Source organism: Suncus etruscus, chromosome 2 (genome assembly GCF_024139225.1).
Source record: "Suncus etruscus isolate mSunEtr1 chromosome 2, mSunEtr1.pri.cur, whole genome shotgun sequence".
Classification (NCBI taxonomy): Eukaryota; Metazoa; Chordata; class Mammalia; order Eulipotyphla; family Soricidae; genus Suncus; species Suncus etruscus.
In genome coordinates this window covers 123,020,307-123,045,765 of record NC_064849.1, presented here as the reverse complement: position 1 = coordinate 123,045,765, position 25,459 = coordinate 123,020,307, and the positions used below count along the sequence as shown (strand labels likewise).

The 25,459-nt window shown below is 35.6% G+C and overlaps 1 protein-coding gene across 1 annotated transcript in view; it reads right to left on the bottom strand.

Annotated features, from left to right (window-relative positions):
* The window catches only part of CWC27 (CWC27 spliceosome associated cyclophilin), a 253,087-nt gene that overhangs the window by 198,129 nt on the left and 29,499 nt on the right, over positions 1-25,459 (bottom strand). The window contains 4 exon segments of the mRNA XM_049769065.1: positions 7,252-7,406; positions 10,683-10,716; positions 12,241-12,320; positions 24,486-24,555. Of these exon segments, the coding sequence (XP_049625022.1) occupies positions 7,252-7,406; positions 10,683-10,716; positions 12,241-12,320; positions 24,486-24,555 (339 nt within the window).

Sequence of the window (25,459 nt, the reverse complement as noted above, 5' to 3'; positions counted from 1 at the left end):
TTTCTAAAGACTTACAGGAGATATGTATATTTCCTTCATATATTTCTTTAAATGTATTTCCTTAATAGGTATAATTCTTATTGCATATTTCCTCATGTAGATCTAGTTTTCCCCATCCCTTTTTTGCAAGTGTTTAGTAGGATATTCTAGTAGATAAGTTTCTCTTGGGTTCTGAGTTCATTTTAGAATCAAATTATAGAGATGTTTAGCTTGTTATTTTTACCCCCATATGCACAATATTATCATGTGGCAGGGTTCCTTTTTGCATAGACACACTAAAATGGGGGAAATCTTACGTAAAGAAAGAAGTTCTTATCTAATAGGGATAGGTACTCAAAATTTTTATATTGCAGGAGGGCCTTTTACACTGAAGATTTGTCATAGTGACTTGACTTAGGCTTTAGTTGATCAGACATCAATCAGCCTTTCATCCCTGAACCTTGAATCCCATCTTTGGAATCGGCACAGTTTTCTGAACCAGAACCAGAAATCAAACTTCTACCAAGAAGGCCCTAATGTTGCCCTGGCACTGACTTGCACAAGAATGAGTTCATATGAGGCCTGATGACGGAGAAACAGCAACAACTTATTTTCAGGGTAGATTTCCGTACATCATACAATGCAAATGGTGATATGAACCTAGAAGATGCTCTGTTATACCTTGTACTTTGACATAGGATCTGTGCAAAAACCAAGATTTCTAATTACAGAAACCTGATTTGACAACTGTGATTGAGAAGAACCTAGGACCATGAAGAAAAACTTTGGGTTTAGACAACTTAGTATGCCCAGAACCTGTGGTTGGTCTATGAGAAGATGTTTCACGGGGACGTTTCCCTCTTTTTATGCCAAAGGTTTATCCTTTTATTTTTCCCAAATTTTGCTGTGCCTATGCAAAGAAACAAACAAAAAACTGCCATTACCTGCCTTAGAAGAATGGGCATTCTCCATTCACCCCTGAACCAGGGAAGCCATCCACGAAACATCCAAGTTTGTCTATAACATCACCTGGAAGCAATCCTCTACAAGACAAGAACCTACCACTGCTCTGACTTCGACTTGCTCAAAAGAGGACTTCCCCTAACATTTAGAAGACTTAACAACAACAATGACCTGCTTACATGACAGTGCTCTCTGCATTGCCCTTTAATTGTGAGGTGAAACTAGAGGACACTCCACATCCTGACTTCAATGTAGGATATGCAGATTCCAGGATCTTTAATAGAGAAACATGATACCAACAACAGAGATTGTGTGAAAAATAAAAGTGCGCTGGCACTACAGACAATGTCTTGGATTGGACAAACTAGCTTGCCTGGAGCCTAGAGTTGGTCTCATGCCAGGAAACTTCAGGGGTAGGGTCTCCTTGCATTTAGGCCAAGGTTTTTCCTTTCTATGTCCCTCATATTTTGGTGGGCCTATGCAAACAATAATTGCCACTCTAACACCATTTTTACTGTGCTTCTTTGACTCTAATCCTTAAAAAAAAACAACACTTAAAACTTTTTAGGTTAACTTAAACTAATATGCATGTGTATGGAAATGTAAAAAAATACTATGCCTTTAATGTTTAAGGAGTTACATAAGTTTTATGTTTTAGATTGCTTTGTGTGCTGCTAAGAAATATAATGTATTACAATCTGGGGACTTGAGGTACAAAGTAATTGTACATGGGTTCTGTTTATTTATCTTAATGTTCTTTGGCTGAAAGTCCAAAGTTAAGATATCAGCAAGGGGACTTCTTCTGAGAATTCTGTGTATGGGTGATTATACTTCCACTATAACTTTACCTTGTCCTCTTTTTTTGCATCTTTGGTCTCATAATTAAAAATAAAAAATTTAAAAATTAAAAAAAAACTGTCATTGCCACAAACACCCTTATGTTGTTGTTGTGGTTCTTTTGTGTGTGTGTGTGTGTGTGTGTGTGTGTGTGTGTGTGTGTCTTTAAATAGGGCTCCCACTCCCCCACCCACTTTTTTCATAGTACCTTGGGACATGGATATCTTTGTTTTACCTCATATTTCTTTCTTTTCCTTTCTCTCTTTCTTTCTTTCTTTCTTTTTTTTTTTTTTTTTTTTTTTTGGCTTTTGGCTTTTGGGTCATACCCAGCAGCACTTAGGGATTACTCCTGGCTCTATGCTCAGAAATCATTCCTGGCTGGCTCACGGGATCATATGTGATGCTGGGATTCGAACCACCAACCTTCTGCATGCAAGGCAAACACCTTACCTCCATGCTATCTCTCTGGCCCCAATTTCTGCATTTTTCTATAAAATTAAGAAAGAATGAGGGCCAGGGGCCAAGTGTTCACAGGTGCATTGGTGAAGATTAAAAAAGGGCATAACTAAATATTCAAGACAAAGTAAACAACAATAATATCAAGATACCTAAACTTTATCAATTTAAACTTAAATGGGCCTGTTATACTGACAAGTCATGGGGTAAAGAGTGGTGGTATAGGATGAACTCTGAGATCATTGGTGGGGAGAGGTCAACACTGATGGTGGGAAAGACCCTGATTCACTGTATATCTGAAATTCAACTATGAAGGACTTTGTATATCACAATGGTTTCAATAAAATAAAATTAAATAAATGTAAAAGGAAGTTATTTTAGGCCCAGGAAGGATGGCTCAGAATGCAGGGTGAGGGCTAGATTGTTTCTAAGCACATCATGGTTCCAAAAATACAGATAGGGGCAAACCCCAAAGCACCATGCTGGAGAAGCCTCTAGCCAAACAGGATGTGCTCTCCCCAAAACAGAAATTACTTGTAAAAGTTTACACAAAGAAGAAAAAGAAGTATAACCTAATGTCATACTATCAGAGAAGTGTGAACATTTTACAAGCTATGCTTTAGGAAATCAAAGAATTTTATCTACCAAGCTGCCAACAAGAGGTTAAAATGCCATAAATTGAACTTACCTAGTACCAGTGAAATTCTAGAGGATTGATTCTCAAATAAAATTACTTGGTTATCATATTAAAATATTAATTCAGAAACTGTGGGGAAGGGCCTGAAACAGCATCTCTTAAAAAAGTTCCCCAGTGATACTAATGTTATTGGTCTTCAGATCACAATTTAGGTAAGTAGGACTGTCTTGTGAAAGTTTTCAAAGGGAGGGGGGGATTTTTAAGTGCCCAAAGCCAACAGAAATAGCAAGAAAAACAAAATCGTGGGCCAGAAAGGGAGTGTTAGGGAGCCTACTTCCACATGGAGGACCCAGGTTCGATCTCTAGCACCAGACAGTCCCCTGAGCACTGCTAAATATGGCCCCAAACAAATAAAAAGGTTTCAAAGTAGTATTAAATTTGTCAATCTAATGACCTTATAAAAATAATATTAAAAAAGAATAATATTAATTGAGAGATGAAGGGAAACTAATGACATGTACCTAAAAATAAATGAAAACTGGGGAATTGAGTAAGAATTAGTCTTAAAAAGTAAAAAGTAAAAAACAAAGAATAAGAATTAATGTATTTCACAAAATTGGAAACAGGTTACATGGTGAGAGAAGGATTTGATGTTTGGAGTAAATACACTGGGAAGTAGTAATAAGAAAACACTGAAGGACAGTATGGCTGTGTGATTCAGTACATCCCTTAAGTCAAGGCATGGCTTAGAAAAGAGAGAATGAATAAGAAAAAGCATGAAACTGACATATTTAGAAAAGCAATAACAAGGAATTATTCTGAAGAAGTTAGAATGAGAACAATGAGAGAAAAATAAAGAAAGTAGGAACAATTTTAGATTTTCTCTTGAATTCCAAAGGAATTTTCAATAGAACTAGAAATATTGCTAAGAAAAATAGAAAAAAAATTCTATTCTGTGTGAAATTGTTAAAAATTATATTTTAATACCATTCCCAAATATAAGCAATCAACAAGCTACTTGTTAAACATTCAAGATGATAAATAGCTTTAACAGATTCCAAATTATCTCTACAAATAAAAACAATGCCACAAATGATCCAAAAAATTATACTTTGAATGGCTTCTTGTCTAAAGCACTAGTAAGCAAAATATAGTTCATAAATCTACTATTCAAACAAATTAGAGATGACTAAAAGATAATGGTGTATTTCAAGCACATTTAGATAAAAGAAATTTTTGTATAAAAAACATAAATTGGGGCCGGAGAGATAGCATGGAGATAAGGCGTTTGCCTTTCATGCAGAAGGTCATCGGTTCGAATCCTGGCATCCCATATGGTCCCCGGTGCCTGCCAGGAGTAATTTCTGAGCATGGAGCCAGGAGTAACCCCTGAGCACTGCTGGGTGTGACCCAAAAACCACACACACAAAAAAAGCCTAAATTATTTAATAGTCTTTATATTGACATCCAACTAGCTAATAAATAAATATTCATTCTAACTCAGATGTGCAGTACTTATTTCCATTAAATAAAATTACCTTTTACCACATTAAATTTTTTTTAAACTCTTGGACATTCTTCTGGCCTTTAAACCATAATATTAACTTGAGACAAATAAACAGTATTGAATAACTGATCAAAATCATTAATGCTTTTTTAAATTTCCACATTTAAAAGCAATGGTCATGGGATAGTAGTACAAATTTTTAGACAAGAAAGAGAATGTATATTTTCCCTTTGAACTTATGAAATTCATCTCTACCCAGGGCCTGCTTATTTTTCTTTCATTTATCTTTGCAATAAGAGCCAAAGAATGAGGGAGGAAGAGAAGTTGTAAATACAGAAAACTTAGGGTAGGGGCCAGAGAGATAGTACAGAGGGTAAAATGCTTGCTTGCTTGCTTGTATGTGGTCTATAGACCCAATTTGATCCCTGGCATAACATATTATCCCCATAGAACTGCCAGGAGTGACCTGTGAGTGCAGATCCAACACTGTGCCTTGAACAATGGCAGGTGGCCCAAAAACAAAATTTAGGAGAAAGGAAGAAATTTTATTAAAAGATGCCTGATGATTTTACCATTTAACCAAATTTTGCTAAAATATATTATTTAGTACTTATATAAAATTCAACTTTGCAAAATTATAAGATACTATTTACAAGGCATGCACACTTTTGGGGGAAGGGGGGAGGGCTGGGCACACCAGTAAACACTCAGAGGCTACTCCTGGCTATGAGTTCAGAAATCACTCCTGGCTTGGGGACCATATGAGATGCCTGGGATTGAACCAAGGTTCGTCCTGGATTGCTGCCTGCAAGGCAAAAGCCCTATCACTGTGCTATCTCTCCGGCCACCAAGGCATGTACTTTTAAGTGTAAAATTATATAAAACAAAACAGAGTTGAGAACTTGAGAAGTACTTTAACAAGTAACTATTTGGTTCTAAAATTTCAAAGTGTTTTACTTGTTATTAGATGCCTTTAGACATAAGAATTTACAGTTCTTACAAATCAGAAAATGCATGTCTTAGAAAGAGAAAAGTTTCTTAGTTATGATTTAACTAAAATTTATACAACTGATGAGACTTATTAACTCTACATGTGTATAGTCATTTAGATTACTAAAAGTTCAAATTAATGTGGCCCAATTAATTATATTAAAGTATTCTACTGTGATTATTTGAGAAACAAGTAAATATTATAGGGCAAAGAAGGCACTAAATGTGCCATTCTAAAAGAAAATAATTACAGCATTAGTAAAAATATCTGAGAACCAATTTTCTAGCTACACAAAACATAATTGAGGGAGCTAGGCAATGAAAATATGAAAATACTTTCATTTTTAGATTTTCAATATGAGTTTGTGAAACATAAAAGAAAATATCTTATCTAAAAATAGAGACAATTCAAAGAAAACAATTATTTTTAAAACATACTATTTAAAATGTATATTTCAAGTTGTAGTAAGAGAGTTACAAAGTAGTTTCAACTAAGCTAAATTTAACACAATAAAATGTTGAGTTACAAAAATCAACATATCACTAATATTAGATATTTGCTAAAATTTCTTTTTGTATACTACCACTAAGATTAGGAGGGCTATATAATGTTTGAAAGATAATATTGAAAAGATAATAAAAAATATTCAGGCCACACATGTCAGTTTTGACAAATTTTATGTGCCTAAATCTGAGAACATTTATTAGTTTTCAGCAGTTACTCCACTGCTCTCACTAATGTTAAACAAACACAAACTTTCCAATTTTAGTTCAGAATTGCTTCTGAATATATTTCAAAGTATATTATGCAAATAGTATACATAGCTTATAAAATAACATTTAAAATGATTTGAATATATTCAATCTCTAGATCTTAATTTAAAATAAAGTATAAAACAAAAGAAAACAAAAACTCTGAAATTAGAGACACAGCAAAGGGGTAGAGAAAATACTTGCATAAAGAAGACCCTAATTTCAAGCCCTGAGGAAGGAAGAAAAGGTAAGAAAAGAAGTAAGGAATGGAGAGAATAAGAATAAAGAGAAAGAAAGAAGAATGGACAAAGGGAAATAGAGTGATAGCACCACAGTAAGGCGTTTGCCTTGCATGTGGAAGATTCAGGAAGGACCCGGGTTTAATCCCTGACATTCCATATGGTTCCCCAAGCCTGCCAGGAGTGATTTCTGAGCAAAGAGCCAGCAGTAACCTGGGTGCTGTAGGTTGTGGCCCAAAAACAAAACCAAAAAAAGGACAAAGGAAGAAAAGAAAGAAAAACAAAGTAAGAGGAAAGCCAGGACCCAAGCAATAGTATAGTGGGTAAGGTACTTGCCAGTATGCAGCTGACCTGAATTTAATAAAGAGCACCTCATATGTTGGCCTGAACCTTGGGAGGGTGGGAGAGAAGGTGAGGAGGGAAGAAGGAAGGAAAAATAAGTAGATGGGAGGAGGTAAAGGAGAAAAGAGGAGAGAAAAGAGAGAGGAATGAAGGGAAGGAGAGGAAAAGAAGAAAAGGAAAGAAAAAGTAACTTGAACTATTGAAGTAGATCTTTTTTTTTTTTTTTTTTTTTTTGTGTGTGTGTGGTTTTTAGGTCACACCCGGCAGTGCTCAGGGGTTATTCCTGGCTCCAGGCTCAGAAATTGCTGCTGGCAGGCACAGGGGACCATATGGGGCTCCGGGATTCGAACCGATAACCTCCTGCATGAAAGGCAAACGCCTTACCTCCATGCTATCTCTCCGGTCCCCTGAAGTAGATCTTTTTAAATTTTTTTCATGGATTGGACCAAGCGCGAACGGGGCCTCCTTTGCAGAGAGAGGGGTGGAGGAAGGGAGTGAAGAAGAAAAGAATAAAGTACAAATACCTAGAAGCAGAATAATTAACTCACCTTCGACTAACGGACTTTCTCTCTACTCCACCTTCAGTTGATTTAACGTCTGTACTCGGATCCTTTTTTAACTTCTTTGCAATTCTTTCTCTCATCAGGTTCTTGTCATCATCATCAATGCTTTCCTCCTGCTCTCCACTTTCATATTCTCCATTCTGTAAGAATTGAAATAAAGTGTTTCTCAGACATCCTATTTTCTTTTTCCCTTCCAGAGTCAACTCAGATTCTCACAGCATTCTAAGGCTTACTTTGGTCTTGGTTTGGTCTGGTTTTGAATTGAAAACAATTTGAAGAATCTGCTCCAAATAGGAAGACCTCTGGAGTCTGGTTTAGATCAACTATAATTTAGGGTCACCAGAATAAAGACTGTTTGCTCAGTTTTTACTCCTGTGCAACATACATGGATCTCTGTCACCCAGAATATTGTGTCTAATTATGTTTCTGTTATTTCCCAGTGAGAATAGGCTTCTGGAGGCAGATGGCCCAGTTTATTGACTTCAGCTAGGGTTTTTGTCAAGAACAAAAGGTAAAAAAGCTAACATTTATTCCTATATTTTAAATAAAAGTAGTCAATCCTCTTCCATAATCCAAGTCTTAGCAATTAACCCTCTAATGGATTCCCAACTTACTCAAAGCCCTACATAATTTATAGATCTCTTAACTAATCTCTTACAACTCCAGGTCAGTAAACATAGCCAACTTTGGAGTTGCTACTCTTGCCAATCTGAAACATTCTTATTTCAAATATTTTCACTGTTTATTCTTTTATTGCCAACAGATCTTTGTTCAAATGCTACCCTCTTTCGGTGGTCCTCAAACTTTTTAAAAGATGGGGCCAGTTTACTGTCCCTCAGACCATTGGAGGGCCGAACTATAGTAAATCCAAAAACTATGAACAAATTCCTATGCATACTGCATTGTCTTATTTTGAAATGAAGAAACAAAACAGAAACAAATACAATATGTGGCCCATGGCCATAGTTTTGGTAATGCAAGTCTTGGTGAAACATCACCCAATTAAAATGACAGAATCACTCACTCACTTTCACTAACTCTATTCCTATTTCCCTTTCCTGCCCTCCATAGCTTTATCACCCATTTTATAGAATACATATTTTATTTATATATTTATTATCTCATCTACAATTAGATAAGACACTCCAAAAGGATTACTTATGACCTATTTAATTTCCACAATAACTGTCAACATTAATAAAGACAAGACTAAAGGAAGAAAGGAAAAACGGAAGAGACAAATGAAAAAGGGAAAAAGCTAGCCCAGGTTAATCTTTTGTTCTGTCATCCTTTCATTGGATGAGTTTTGTTGAAGAGTTCATAACTAAGGCTTATAGATCCCAAAAGCAAGCACTCCTCAAAGTCCACAGATCATATGTTAAAGGTTATTTGTTAAAAATGTAAAACCCTAGATTTCAATTCAGTCTTACTGAACTAAATATTTATGAAAAATATTGTGAATGTTTTCAGTAAGATATTTAAGAAATCCTTTAATAGTAAGCATTGAAAATCACTTCCTTAAGCTTAGACTTTAAGGTAAGAGAGACAGCTCAACAAATTGTTTTAAATGAAGGATACTTGGGTTCAATTACCAACACCATACGGTACCCTAAATACCAGCAGGAATAACCCTGAGCATGACCTGTGTGGCAAAAAAGTCAAACAGAATTTTAAAAATCTATGTTTTTCACTATCATAAAGGATCTGGGACACAAAATAAGTTTGAAAGTATGCACTGTTCTAAGATTAGCTCACCCACAGGAAGAATGTGAATATAGGCCCACGATCCTATATTTTCTATCCAAAGTATTGTTACACATGTCTCTAAGTAATCTGAATCTCAAAATGTTCAAAACTAACCACACTATTTTTAATTTTACTCCCTAATTCATTCAAATAAGTCACTCAACTCTTAGATCTCTTTCTAATACTTTCTTTTCCATCAATGGTTTTCCTGAGAGATCTCCTTGACTCCAATGTTTTTTCTATCTTACTTTCTATAATATTACTAGCAATGATCTTGCTAAAATGCAAAGTTGACCACAGTACTGATCTTTACTATTTATTTTTATTAGTTTTAACTAATATCCTTCAATTGTTTCTCATCATTTGTTCGGTGAAATTCAAATTCCTCACCTTTCCTGTGAAGCTCTGTAATATCTGGCTTCTTCTTGCCTCCCCGAATTTATCTCACTTTCCCACTGTACTTCATTCTGGTTACAATGATCTGTTCTCAGCTCCTGGAATCCAGTAAAACTCTCCTGCTTCATAGGCTTTGAACAAGAGATTACTCTACTTTTAGCCCAGTGGCAGGCTTCTTTGCAAACTTTATATTTTCCTAACTAGGATATAATCTCATCTTGTTACCATGCTTCAAGATATACTGTTCTCTGAGTTCAAAAACACCTACCATTCAACACATTCTTTTTTGACCTAATTAACTTCTCATTCTCCTATAAGACATAACACAGTCTCATCCAGGTTATATAGCCATCTTTCTCGACTACAGCAGAGAGAACTTTCTCTTTTGAGAGGTCCTGTTCAAGGACAGAATGTTATAAACTTCCTATTATACAATATACAGTCATGCAATACAAAGTATAATGGTTCTTTTAACATAATGTCACAAAATGAACTTGCAAAGTTTGATCTTATATTTATTCGTTTAACGTTAAAACAGGCAATGCCTCTATTTATTTTTAATCACTTTAAGCACTATGGTTACAAAATTGTTCAGTAATACAATGTACATCATCCTTACCAGTGCACCCTTCCCTCCACTGATATCCACCATTTCCCTTCCATCCCCTATCTGTATATAGGAAAGAGAATTTGCCTCTCTCTCTCTCTCTCTCTCTCTCTCTCTCTCTCTCTCTCTCTCTCTCTCTCTCTCTCTCTCTCTCTCTCTCTCCTCTCTCTTCCTTTTTTTGATACTGTAGTTTACATTCTTGTTACTGAAGGGGTATCTTCTATATCAATTTATCCTCTTTCAGCTAGTATAATAAATAAAATATAAGACCATTGAAATCTTAAAAGAGAATCTTGTGGAATGTGCATATACAAAAGAAATAATAGTATACCAGGCAAAAGTAAAATAAATATCTGAATTTTGAACATTCAAGTAAGTAATCCTCCCAAAATATCTCCATTTTGTATGAAAACACATAGACACTTGGAAGCAAATATTACTCATTAAAATTAATTTAAAAATTGGAAGATTTCTAGGATTGATACCAGGACCTCATAGTTACAAGGAAAGTAAGTGCTCTACTACTGAGCTATATGCCCATTTCCTTAATTATTTTAATCAAACATAATAATAAGTGTAATATATATTTCCTCTTAGAAGAAAAACTTTTGTAAAATGTTTTAATTTTCTTTAAATTTTAAACATTTATATTAAGATTAATACTCACATCATCTGAATCTCCTGCTGCATCACCTTTTTCACTATAAAAAAAAGTAAAATTTAGCTTCAAAATAAAACTAATAAAACTATTCAATAATTCCAAAATTTACTGATATTAGTAATCTCAAATTTTATTTCAATGTGGTTTTGCAGAATTTCAGAATTTTAATTTTTCACCCAACAGTGGTCAGGGATCATCCTTGCCTTTGTGCTCATGGATCACTCACTCCTAGCTTTGTACTCAGGGATCATTTCTGGCAATGCCAGGGATTGAAACTGGTCAGCTGTGTCCAAGGCAAGCACTCTATCCACTATACTTACATTTCTTTGCAGAGTAAAGAGAATATTATAAAAATAGTTTATTAATAAGCAGAATAAGATATATGCTTTATAGCAAATATACAAACTTACTAGAATTCTTTTTACTTCTTTTTTTGGGGGCAGGGGTGGATTTGGGCCACATCTGGAGTTCTCAGTGGTTACTCCTAGGTATTCACTCAGGCATTACTCCTGGTGTTGCTTATGGGACCATGAAGGATGCCAGGGATTGAACCCAAGCCTGCAGAAAGGGTAGAACCCTCTTTCCTGTACTATCTCTGCAGTCTGCCCCTAGGATTCTTTTTAAAAGCAAAATTAATCCTAAAGGCTAGTTCTATTAACAATGGAACAAGAGGCAGAAAACAATTTCTTCTGGGGCTGGAGAGATAGCCTAGAGCTAAGGCATCTGCTTTCCAGGCAGAAGGACAATGGTTCAAATCTCGGCATCCCTTTTGGTCCCCCATGCCTGCCAAGGGCGGCGATTTCTGAGCATAGAGCCAGAATCAGGAGTAACCCCTGAGCGCTGCCAGGTGTGATCCAAAAACCAAAAAAAAAAAATTTTTTTTTCTTCTATGGGCCTAAAGTACTTAGGTTTTAGAAACTAAATCCTTCAAATATAAGACCTAAGAGGAGATTATTTCGAAACAACATTTGTGAAAATGAGCTAAAGACAGACAATAGTAGTCCCCTATTGAGAACTCACTCTATAAATCATATGCAATTATATTGAACAGCATGAAATTTTCTCTTCTCCCAAAGAAGCAAAGATAGGAAGACTGTAAGCAATAATAGGTAAGATAGTAAGACAATTTTCCTTCTATATGTGAGAAATAATATTCAATGGATTAACCCTCAAATGAGACAATTTCAAAATATCCTTCAATTCTGCTTAGCTTTCCCAATATATTTAGAGACAAAATGCTTCAGAGTTATCAAAGCAATTTTGAGTTAAATATTAAACTGTTAGAAAAAAAAGTTTCCTAGTATAAAGTATTAAAACTATCTCAAGGTTTTAAAGTTTAGTAATTTAAAATAAAAAATAGTTTAACAGAGAAAGAAAGCAGAAAGAGTGACTACAACTAAAGTGCCTCTTTATACTATGTTAGAGATCTGCTACCCTACATTATTAAAACATTTTAAAAGAGTAAAAAAAATGTGCTTATGAGGAGTGCATACTCATAAAGGAAGTAAGAAAATAATTTGAGCCAGAAAATAAAAACTCAGTTTCATACCAACCCCATACTAACCTTTCAACAACAGGGACAGAACTGAGATGTGGATCATCCTTAAGCAAATCATGACTACTTTTGCTTTTCCCCTTCATACTCTAGGAAGAAAGATAGGATACAATCATGAGAGGAGGGAACCAAACATTTTTCTAAAAGAATAAATTAGTCAATTTATAAAATCCAGTCTTGATATGAATAACAAAAAATGTGTTACTGAAAATTCCCATATAAGTCAAAGCTTTGAAATACAAATCTTTTTTTTTTTAAACACCTTGATTACAAACATAATTGTGGCTGGGTTTCAGTCATATAAAGAACACCCCCATCACCAGTGCAACATTCCCATCCCCAATGTCCCAAATCTCCCCCCTCCCCACCCCACCTCATTAATTGAAAATATCTGTCTTAAAATACTTTCACTTTCAAAATATATTATTCAAAATAAATGTACTGATTACTATCTATAAGCAGTAAATATTCATTGTGACTTATATTCAGCTAAGCAAATAATTTCGACCCTTTCCTAATATTGGAACAAAAAAAAAAAAAACGTGGTGTCAAGTGATTTAGTGACCAATATAACTTAGGTGGGGAGGGGGAGAAAGATAATAAGAAATTTTGCTGCAGAACATGAAAATAAAATAAATGCATCTTATATTTAACATAGTTTGATGCATAAATATAATCAAGAATGGGAAGATACAAAATATTGAATAATAACACCTATTTTCATTTATTAATATATGCTTTGTGTCTGGCACTGTGCTTCATGATGGTGTTTCCACATTTCATTTCCTAGTATCTCCAAATAAAAGTATAGGCCCATTTTACAAATGGAGAAATTAAGTTTACTGAGATTAGTTAATTTACAAGAGTTACAAAGCTTGTCAGTGGTGAAGGGGGGTGTTCTTTATATGACTGAAACCCAACTATAATCATGCTTGTAATCAAATTGTATAAAGATATTAATAAAATAAGAGGTATTGCATTTCAGAATGAGAAATATAAAGATTTTATGAACATTGGAATGACTGCCATAGCAAAGTTTATGAATAATAAAGGTAGACATTTAATCACTTTATAGTTGTCCAAATTTTGGGGAATATGTTCATAGAATCACCAATTATAACACACATACACACACACACAAAAAAAGACTTAAGTCCAGCCCTGTCCCACAATTATATACCGAAAGTCCAAATAGTTTTTTTGTTTATTTGTTTTTGTTTTGGGCCACAAGCTGCTATATTCTGTAGTTACTCCTGGCTCTTAACTCAGAAATCAATACTGAGGGGCCGGACAGATAGCATGGAGGTAAGGCATACTTACCTCTGACAAGCACTGAGACATATGGGATACTGGGGATCAAACCTACATCAACTGTATGCAAGGCAAACATCCTACCCACTGTCCTATCACTCCAGACTCCAAAAGCCCAAGCAGTATTTCCTTATAGCTTCTTCTGGACCAAAACATTGTACTGATTTCAGAGCTCAATCCTACAGAATTCACAGAGAGAAAGGATAACTACTATTTCTTCTTCAGGGTATTTTTTCCATTTGTTCTTTTTATTTTATGGGGACTTTATTTGAAAAACAAATTGTTACTAAATCTATTAACTAAAACTCAATACATGAGCAAAAGCAATTTTTTTTACTTTCCACTCCAATAGATTTCATTCTATTTTTTCTAGAAAAAAAAACAAAGGAGGAAAAAAATTGGAGGCATTTTCAAAAGAAGTGAAAATAAATTTCTCCAATGTCTTTTCTCTAATGCCGCCTCTTTCTGAATAACCTATTAAAATTTTTTATTTGAACAACAGAAAACAATTTTATAGGAAGAATACTACATTTACTTCAAAATAATTTTTAATACATAAAACAATTAACTATAAGGTTTAGCTGCTGAACAAAATAGCAAATATACTGAGTGAATTCAGTATAAAATGTTCCATAGTAAATCCTAAACTCTAAGTAAAATTGAATATCAAAGGAGATGTGGGGAAATGGTGTTATTATTTGGTACTTCCTATTCAAAAAAAAAATTAAAGAAATAGTGAGACTGTGGAAACTAAAAAGGATGAAATGAAAGAAAAGAAGAAAGAGGCAGAGAGGAAAAGAGAATAACTGTTCAAAATGTGAAAACTTTGTATTTTTCTAATGCCTGTGTCTCAGTTGTTCTGCTAAAGGTCAGTCTAGATTTTGCAAGGGAAGTATTAAATAGATATAATGCAATGTATTACAATCAGTAGTCTGGGGTAAGACTATCTTTCAAAATATAGGGGGCCACCATTCAATCAGTTGAAAAGGAACACTGAGGTTTCACAAGACTATAATATAGAAACCTTGCAAAAGTCAGTCAGATGTTTCACACTCAAGACAGCAATATCTTACTCTCTACAATATTCACTAAATATCTTTTAATTAAGTTTCCTTATCTGTAAAATGTAGAAAAATAACCAGTAATTTAAAATGAAATGTGTATCTCTGTACATCGCTATAATTGGCCATTATTTGGTTATTAGTGAATTTTTAACTCTAGTATTATGACTTACGTTAATATATAACTGTACTTCAATATAGAACTTTTGAAAAAGCTCTTATTTGAAATAGGTTACAAAAATGAAGGAGGGAGGAATGGAAGGAAGGGAGGGGAGGGAAGGACTGCAACATCAACTCTTCTGAGTTCCCACATATAAGCCAATTCTTTTACTGTTAGTTTTTTTTTTTTTCATATGTTTGTTTTGAGGCTACAGCAGTTTTCAGGGACTACTTCCATAGTGTTGTTCCAAGGTTTCCTCCCTGATGCTGGGGGACCATGCTGGAGATCGTATCTAATCCTCCTATATACAAAGCATTTGGTCCAGTCCAAAGTTATCTACCTGGTCCACGAACCAATTACTAACAAATTAATTCTTAGAACTCAATATGCAGAGATATTAGCTAGATTCTATATGGGGAAAAATTTAATGTTTCTGTTTTTTAATTTTTTCCTCCCATATCTCCAACCACCATAATTTATTTTTTAAATATTTGCCATCAATTCTTATTCCTATTTCTCTGAAAATCCCTGATACCATATTTTTTGAAACTAAATTAGAAAAATAATCTAAGTAAAAAAATATCTTAGAAGTCACTTAAGTTTCCCTACCAATGTTGGAAACTCTATGGCATCACTGCTGACTAGTCAACAATGTCAACACATGTAAGCAGTTTATAACTGGACATCAATATGAACCATTCCTTTGTAAATGATCCCATTATTAGATACTCTCCATACCCTCCTTCAATTCCCAACTCTTCTGGAAATTCCAATTTTATAGGGTATAAGAATATATGATGAGGCACTTAAATTTTATTATCAAAAGTAGTACATTTGCTTTTAATATAACTACTTCTTAATGAGAAATTATAATGATGATAACTATATTTACATATAGTGAGACATAAAACTCTTTAGTCAAAATAATACTATGTATCACTGTGAAAATTATTCAATTTAATCATTGTACTAAAAACAAGCTATTGTTAGAGGGCTGGAGAGATCTAGAGAAGAGTATGTAAGGTATATGCCTTGCATTCAGCAAGAGCAGGTTCAAACCCCAGTAACCCATATTGTCCCTCTAAGTGCAGAGCCAGGAGTAACCCCTGAGCATTGCCAGTTGTGATCTGAAAACAAAACAAAATTAATAAAAACCAGCTACTTTGATACTTTTATAGTGGAACTGCTTTTAAATATGCCTCAGGAAAATGACTGTAAGCTTTCACTTGAGAAGTATTTTTTAACTTCTGTATTTGTTACATATAAAAAGTCAGGAATTTAAAAAAATAAAAAATAAAAATAAATAAAAAGTCAGGAATTTTAAAACAACAGACATTTGCATAAAATTATTACTTAAGAATAAAACTACTGGGGCCAGAGAGATAGCACAGCTGCGTTTGCCTTGCAAGCAGCCAACCCAGGACCTAAGGTGATTGGTTCGAATCCCCCGTGCCTGCCAGGAGCTATTTCTGAGCAGATAGTCAGGAGTAACCCCCTGAGCACCGCCAGGTGTGCCCCCCCCCAAAAAAAAAGAATAAAACTACTAAAGAAGCAATATAACAAAAAGAATTGTTCAGACTTTTAAAAAAATATTCAAATATTCAAAGCCTCATATTACATTTTCATTCAATTCTTCTCCGAGACACTCAGCTTTTTAGGAGCTCCATGTGAGGTGGTTTCCTCCCTTTACCTAGAGTATTTAATTTGCCAGTACCCTTCTGAAATATGAGTTTAAAAAATGTAAATCTGATATCAAAAATATGCAGTATTTTATTCCTTATTCCAAAAGTTTACTATCAGGGTTGGAACTATAGCACAGCGGCAGGCAGCCAAACCAGGAAGAACGCAGTTCAATTCCTACATCCCATATGGTCCTTTGAGCCTGTCAGGAGTGATTTCTAAGCAGAGAGCCAGCAGTACCATCTGAATGCAGTCAGGTGTGGCCCCACAAACAAATTAAATAAATAAAAGTTTACTATTAATTGAACTATAGTTTACAGAACACTGTATTCATACCTGTTAGTTAATTTTATTCAAGTAGAAAACTCTCTAATATTCCTATTATTATATCTTGTTACTAGTTCAAATTATCACACAGGTTGAACAGAAAGCATTACTTGGGCAAAAGTATTTAATCAGCTACAAATCCATCTGACTGTACTATCTTCTGTATCACATTTCCTCATGGTTTCCATAATATCATGAGAAACTCTGACAATGTGCTTTTCTGAACTTATGTTTTTATAACATCCTCATATCATGTAACCCTATAGAAAGGAAATGAAGTCAGTCTGGCAAGTCACTTACCTAGTGTCTCAGTTTCCTCATATATGATAGAAAAAGAAAGTTGAACTAGATCCCTTTGAGCTGAAAAAATTTTAAATTCTATTATTTGAAAAGATATTTTATCAGGCGGTGGAAAGATACTGAAATGAATAACAAAAGAAAGTGAATCCATGTGGGAGAGGCACCTTGATATGAATAAATGAGATGAAGGAAGTGGTGTCTGTAATCCCACACTGATATCCATAAGCCAAGAAGGGATTCTTGGTTTTCCTTTCATATAAAATAAAGACTCAATTCAGACTTATCAGTTATTAATTGTGATCAGTTAAACAGGTTCTGCAATAAAGCTTAACCCTGTTGAGTCAATGAAAAAAGAAACTTGCTAAGCAAGCTTCTAATGAAACAGTTATCTAAAGCCCTTTAGAAATACTTCATTTAGGGGCCAGAGAGATAGCATGGAGGTAGGGCATTTGCCTTCATGCAAAAGGACTGTGGTTTGAATCCCAGCATCCCATATGGTCCCCCGCACCTGCCAGGGGAGATTTCTGAGCATAGAGCCAGAGTCAGGAGTAACTCCTGAGCGCTGCCATGTATGACCCAAAAACCAAAAACCAAAAAAAAAAAAAAAAAATAGAAATACTTCATTTCATTCAACCTCTGAAAGTATAAATTGTTCTTAGTCACTGAAAAAAAATCTTTACTTTGGCTCTAGTTAATATGCATTCTTAAATAAAGCTAGGTTTTTAAAATATATTCTATTTGCTATAATTGTTCAATATTTCTTTTATTAACATAATTTTTATTTTAATTGTAGTGGCTTACATATCGTTCACAGTAATATTCCAGGTACATATTTACATTGAATCAGGGGAATTCCCACCACCGAACTGTCCTCCCACAACCGCTCCCATTCTGCCTCCCATATCCTCCTTCTCTTCCCCCTAGGGGCTGCTAGAATGCATGGTCCCCTCTGTGTCTAGTTAATTACTTAGTGGGCTTATACCTGTTTGGTCTTGGTGCCTCTATTATTTCCCCCTCTAGTTGGGAGGCGGGGCTAGAAAGATCAAGTTATGTGGATTTGTTTGAGGAAGAGAAAGGTAATATAATGGGGTAAAAACCGACTACGCCGACTATGAGCGGAATCATTCTAGAGGCTCTCGTCCTTGGTTTGAGAGACGATGGGGAAAAGAAGAAGGTTAAACACCACAGCAGTTCAAAAAGAGGAATCAAATAAGATATTCAGTGAGCACTGCAGCCATAAAAATATATACCACATATTTGCCATGGTCTTGTGATAGGAAATACGACAAGGAGCAAGGAGGAAGATTTCTACTACTACAGTTCCGTTTTCCTAAGGCTTCCTTTTGACTAAAAGCAAAAATGTACTTCAAGGGTGTTCACAGTCTTAAAATGAGTATGCAAAAAATAAACTAAACACAATTCCATTTTGATTCTCTTTAAAATTCATTTAATTCATTTTAGAGAAATGTTCTTTCCTCTAAACCAGTACATTTCAATAACTTTGTAGCTGTTCTCTTTTCTCAAGCCAAAATGCTCTTTACTCGAGTATATATAGACACAACAGCTAACATTCCTCCCTCCCCCACCCCCCCCCCCGTCGACCCCGCCCCATCATTCCTTTTTTATGAACTTTCCATTTTTTTTTTTTTTGGCCTAGGAGCCATACATTAATGCTTAAGGCTCTGCACTGAGGGGATTATGTGGGGGGCCAAGGATCAAACCTGAGTTGGCCACTTGCATAACTCTGAACAACAAAATTCTGTAGGTAGAAGATTCCCTAACTTCTACTCACATATGGGTAAAGGGTTGCTGGTGGGTCACAACATACGTATACATAATGTTTTCTCCAAAGATGTTCAAGATACTAATCAGAACCTTAAGGAATGCTTGCAAAGGTCAGTAAGTCAATGAATGAGGCTGAAGCTCAACTGCCAGTGATGTTTGGGCCAGCCCTCTAGACTGAGCTTGAAGATGTGAGCTTCTGTATAATAATCAGATCACATTAGACATTTTGATATGTTTAGGTTTCTGAGAATAAAATAGCAATAATCTACATCACTTAAAGTATCTAACTTCTAAAGACATTTTTTAAGATCCCATGAAGTATCAAATCAGGACAATTCATATCTTAAAATCACAATTTAAAATAATATGCATTTCTACATAAAAGAGAAACTTAGTTGTTCATGGCTACAGAGTATTAATGAAAAATAAACTTTCAGTATGAATTTGAATGATACCCAAAACATGCAATTTCTACTTTAATAAACTGTCACTCAAAAAAATCACAAAATTTGTCATAAAGGAGTTCACAGTCCAGTAATCTATATTTTAACACAACATAAAGTGTTAGATATATTGTTTTAGTAGTATAAACTGAGGTCAAAATCATACTATTTGGGGCCCAAAGAGATAGCACAGCGGCGTTTGCCTTACAAGCAGCTGATTCAGGACCAAAGGTGGTTGGTTCGAATCCCGGTGTCCCATATGGTCCCCCGTGCCTGCCAGGAGCTATTTCTGAGCAGACAGCCAGGAGTAACTCCTGAGCACTGCCGGGTGTGGCCCAAAAACCAAAAAAAAAAAAAAAAAAAAATCATACTATTTGTGGAGTGATACAGAATTAATATTTATAAAGAAAAAAAATTTATCACAAGATAAATTGGGAGAAATTTATAAAGGAAAAAATAATTTATCACAAGATAAATTGAGAGAATTTTTAAGAAAGACAAAGAGGCTACATAGAAAATGATGGTACTTTAAATATTAGCTTTCACATCTTTGCATATGAGTGACATCCAGACTTAAAATGGAACATTTCCAGTAGGAAAAGAACATGAATAATATATACAAAGAAGAAAAATATGAGGCATAGATATGTAGAATAACAAAGCAGTAAAATTGTGTTTCCTGGCTAGAGAGATAGTACAGTGAGTAAGATATTTTTCTTCTACATGGCTGACCCCGGGTTAATACCCAGCACAATCAGGAGTGATCTGCAATTACACAGAAAATTATCCAAATACAACCATCCCAGATTCTTTCCTTGGCCATTCTGATTCAATTAATATGAGATGGGGCCTAACACCCTTAATTTTTAAAATATACTGTAAGTAATTTTGAGTACAGGTTTAGAAAATATGACTCATGCCATGGAGAGGACTTACATAGCTGGTGAGATATTCAGAGAGAATTGTCTAATGGGCAGTTGAAATATAGAGAAAATCAGCCTAAAGGTACAAATTTGAATTATATAGCAAATACTTGATAATTTCATCACATAGCATTTCCCAAAAACAGTTATCTGAAAGAAATATGATGATGAAACACTAAGATTATAATACTTGTTTGATAATAAATTGCTGGTTAAAATTTTCCTTGCAAAGAAGAATGAACTTACTAAAGTCTTTTTCAGATTTAAGAGCTCACACTATTTGTCATATCAATGCACTTTTCAGCCTGTTGCTAACATAATTTGCTTTTCAAATATCAAGTTCACTATACTGTTTATGTCAGGGATCTCAAACTCAATTTACCTGGGGGCCACAGGAGGCAAAGTCGGGGTGAGGCAGGGCCGCATAAGAGATTTCACACAAAAAAAGTCCTCAAACATCATTATTAACAGTTTTAATTATTTCTTCTGAACATGAATAGAACATTGAGTGAAGATCATGAACAGTTCTTCTGAACATGGCATCTTATGCCTATTCCTTGCTGCCAGAGACTTGACAGCACTTCTCACAAATCTGAACCACATTTGGCTTTAGAGAGGAAGCAGTTGAGACCCTCAGTATGGCTTGAAGATGATCATCATTAAGTCTAGACCTGTACTTTGACTTATTGAAGTTCAATGTGAAGAATAACATTTCACACAAATATGTGCTCCCAAAAAGGCACATGGTGCGCTTGAACATTTGGGAAAGCCCAGGGAAGCTAGGGGGCAATTCTCTCAAAAATTGCCCAAGATTGTCTGCTTTTCCACTAATCTCCCTGAACTTGGCTTTGAGATCAGAGTTGCACTGCAGGTCAATGAGCTCCATTTGAACACAGGAGGGGTATCTTGCACATCAAAGGAAAAGGGGTGCACAAAAATTTGGAAAGTGGCTCTGTGCTTTTTGAAGTCTGCAAATCTCTGATCAAATTCCTTCTCTAGTTTAAAAATAGCATCAACATATTTCTCACCACTGAATGGTATGCCTGCATCCACAAGTTCCTTGCATGCTGGGAAATGGCAAAGGTTTGTCTGAGAGAGCTGGGATTTCCATAACACAAGTTTTGTTTGTTTTTGTTTGTTTGTTTGTTTTGGGGCCACACCCGGCGGTGCTCAGGGATTACTCCTGGCTGTCTGCTCAGAAATAGCTCCTGGCAGGCATGGGGGACCATATGGGACACCGGGATTCGAATCAACCACCTTTGGTCCTGGATCGGCTGCTTGCAAGGCAAACGCCGCTGTGCTATCTCCCTGGGCCCATAATACAAGTTTTGTGGAGAATGCTCTCACATTATCATAGGCAGCACTGATAAGCTGCCCCGGGCCTTGTAACATCTTGTTTAGTACATTCAGCTTATGTGTAATGTCAACAAGAAAAGCTAAGTCCATGAGCCATTTGTGATCACTCAACTCAGAAACAGCATGCCCATCCTTCTCCATGAAGGTTTTCACTTCTTCTCTCAAGTCAAAAAATCTTTTCAGGACATTTCCCCTGCTGAGCCAACATACCTCGGTGAAATAGAGCACATCTCCATATTCTGACTTCATTTCCTCTAAAAAAGCACGGGAACCTCCTGTGCTTTAAGCTCCTGGATCTGATTTGGTTGATGCATTTCACAACAACAAACATCACAATGTCACACGGCAGGCATTTACTGCAAAGGGCCTGCTGATGGATAATGCAGTAAAGAGCAATGGCCTTCTCTACACCCTCCTCTTCAAGTGTTTTTAAACAAGTGCCACCAGTTCATTTTTTCCTCCCTGTCATCAATGGTACTCCATAGGTTATTATTCCAACAAACCTCTTCCATGGCAAACCTGCATTCTCAGTGGAATCACCCAGATGCCAAAATACCTCATGAGTGGTTGTCTGGCCATGCATGGGAATTATTGTGAGCAGCTCCTCTGTCAATTCAAAATTGCAATCAACACCACGGACATAAATTGTGAGCTGTGCAGTGTCTGTTATATCTGTGCCCTCATCAAGAGCAACTGAGTATGCATCAAAACATTTGGCTTTCTCACACAGTTGATGATAAATGTCTTGACATGTCAGAAATGCGCTCTGCCACAGTGTTGGCTGAAAGGATGATTTTGCTAAACTGACCTTTCTTTTCTGGACAGATAATACTTGCAGCCTGTAACATGCATTTTTCAACAAACTCTCCTTCTGTGAATGGTTTCCCTGCCTTAGCAATCATCTCACTAACCATGTAACTAGCTTCGACTGATGCAACATTCTCTTTGGTTGCTTTCTTGAAGAAATCTTGTTGTCTCATTAGACATGTTGCTTGGAGAAGTGACTTAACCTGAACGTTGATTTTTTTTCATTTATAAAACAGGAATAATATCTCTTTCACAGCATTTTAAGGGCTATATAAGATATTTGGAAAGATAGATAAGAAAGCACCACTACAACATAGCAGGGTAAAAATTTGATAACCAAAGACAGATAATACAAAAAGTCCCTAACTAAGTTGAATGAGAATTGGGTCATGGAAGGAGCAAGAAGTAGTCAAGATGTGATTAAAATAACAAAGGGATCAACCATAAATAAACAGTGAGCATACTAAGAAGAAAATACACTACAGGTAAAAAGAAAAATTAGGGTAGGCCTGGAGCAGTGGCACAAGGCATCAGGCATCTGCCTTGCAGCACTAGCCTAGGATGGACTCAATCCCCCGGGGTTCCATATGGTCCCTCAAGCCAGGAGCGATTTCTGAACACATACCCAGAGTAACCCCTAAGCATCACTAGTGTGGCCCCAAAACAAACAAACAAACAAAAAAAAAAACCAAAACGAAACAGAAGTAGGAAGGAAACCTGACATCTGGCAATTTCCAGAGCTAACAATCAGTTTGTCTGATTACAAATAGGTATTTTTAAAAAATATAGTAAATATTTTATTGTGTAGAAGCATAAATCTGAATCATAATTAATGGCAAGACCACTGATTTGATATCTAAAACTAACTTCTGAGATGAGGGACAGCACAGTAATGATGTTAATAAGGCATATAAAAGAAAATTTTCATGGGAAGGTAACTTTAATTTTGACATCTAATACAGTAGTAACTCCAAAGGTAACCTAGAATGAAGCTTGAGGGTCCAGATGATATTCAATCCTATCTCCTAGAGTTTAGAATACAGTTTAGTGATAAAATTTAATCTATTGTATCAAATAGATCGTTCAAGTATACTGGATGCAGCATGAAAAAAATAAACAAACATTTCTTAAAGATGCTCCTTTAATCCACTTTGAATGAAGAAAGTTAAGTACAATGTTTACTATTTGGCTCACATTACTGCCAAAACTATTCTGAATAATGAGTAAGGGAAGCCAACATTATAGTCCAGATAGAATTTTCACCTAGCAAATTAAGTAAGCAAAAGTCAATTAAAATTCAACCGATAAAGTTAAAGCAGTTTTTACTGCTATTTCCACCCAATTAAAAAAGAAAGAGCTGGGGCCGGAGAGATAGCATAGAGGTAAGGTGTTTCATGCAAAAAAACGATGGTTCAAATCCCGGCATCACATATGGTCCCCCGTGCCTGCCAGGGGCGATTTTCTGAGTATGGAGCCAGAGTAACCCTTGAGCGCTGCCGGGTATGACAACACCCACAAAAAAAATAAAAATAAAAAAATAAAAAAGAAAGAGCTATCATGGGCCCGGAGAGATAGCACAGCGGAGTTTGCCTTGCAAGCAGCCGATCCAGGACCAAAGGTGGTTGGTTCAAATCCCATATGGTCCCCTGTGCCTGCCAGGAGCTATTTCTGAGCAGACAGCCAGGAATAACCCCTGAGCACTGCCGGGTGTGGCCCGAAAACCAAAAAAAAAAAGAAAGAGCTATCAGGTTAAAATATCTGGAAAATGACCCCAAAGTAACAAATAATTTTACAGATCAATTCCATATAAATCTAGTGGAGACTAGAGTGTTGATAGAGCAGGCAGGAGTATTTTCTTGTATATGGCTGACCTGAGTTTAAAGCCCGACACAAGTGGTCCCCAATCTTTAGCAGGAGGGATTCTTGAGTGTAGAGCCAGAAATAAGCTCTGAGCATGCTAGGTATGGCACAAAATAATCACAATAAGAACCTAATAAATGTGTATCTTATAAAACATATTGAACCTGGCAGAGTAGATTTTAAAACTGATTAAAGAGATTAATCACTTTTATGAATCAAAAGAAAGGCAAATTAGTTTTACCTGACTAACTCGATTTACTTCCTCCTCCTCTTCCTCAGCTTCTTCTCCAAATGAAAGCAAACTAAAATTTCTAATAAATAAATAAAAAATTATGAAAAATTGAATAAAACTCATAAAGCAATAGAACAGTATTTACAAGAAGAAATTATAATTATCTATTTTAAATGGAATATATTGCTCAATATTTGGCAGAACCATTAACAATGTGTATTATCATCATAATGTCAAAGTTTTGGCATCAGACCACAGCTGCTATACATACTGCACTAGACTAATAACCAAAACTAATCCTGAGCACTATTATTACTCAAACTAAAGACAATAAAGGAAGATAAATAATTGAAACTTTCTCAAATATTGAAAAGAAAAAGATTTGTCACAAAAAAAGAAATTTCAATGCTAATAATAACTATTATCCATAATAAATTTTCTATGAATCAAAATAATGCACCCCTTAAGGCCAGAGTGATAGCACAGCAAGTAGGCCAACCTGGGTTTGATTGCCAGTATCCTATAAGGTCCCCATGCCTGCCAGAAATAATTTCTGACCACAGAGCCAGGAATAACCCTTAGAGCCTCCAGATGTAGCCCCCAAAATAAAAACATCCAACATTTGAGCTTCTTGTAAAGATAAATTGTAATCATGAAATACTGTATCTGAATATAGTGATTGACCTTTCATCTACAGATAAACTGGTCAAAATTAATTAATCCAGGCCAGAGGGGCCGGGAAGGTGGCGCTAGAGATAAGGTGTCTGCCTTGTAAGCGCTACCAAGGAACGGACCGCGGTTCGATCCCCCGGCGTCCCATATGGTCCCCCCCAAGCCAGGGGCGATTTCTGAGCACATAGCCAGGAGTAACCCCTGAACGTCAAACGGGTGTGGCCCAAAAACCAAAAAAAAAAAAAAAAATCCAGGCCAGAGCAATTCAGTAGACAGGGTATTTGCCTTGCATGTAGCTGACCTGGGTTCAA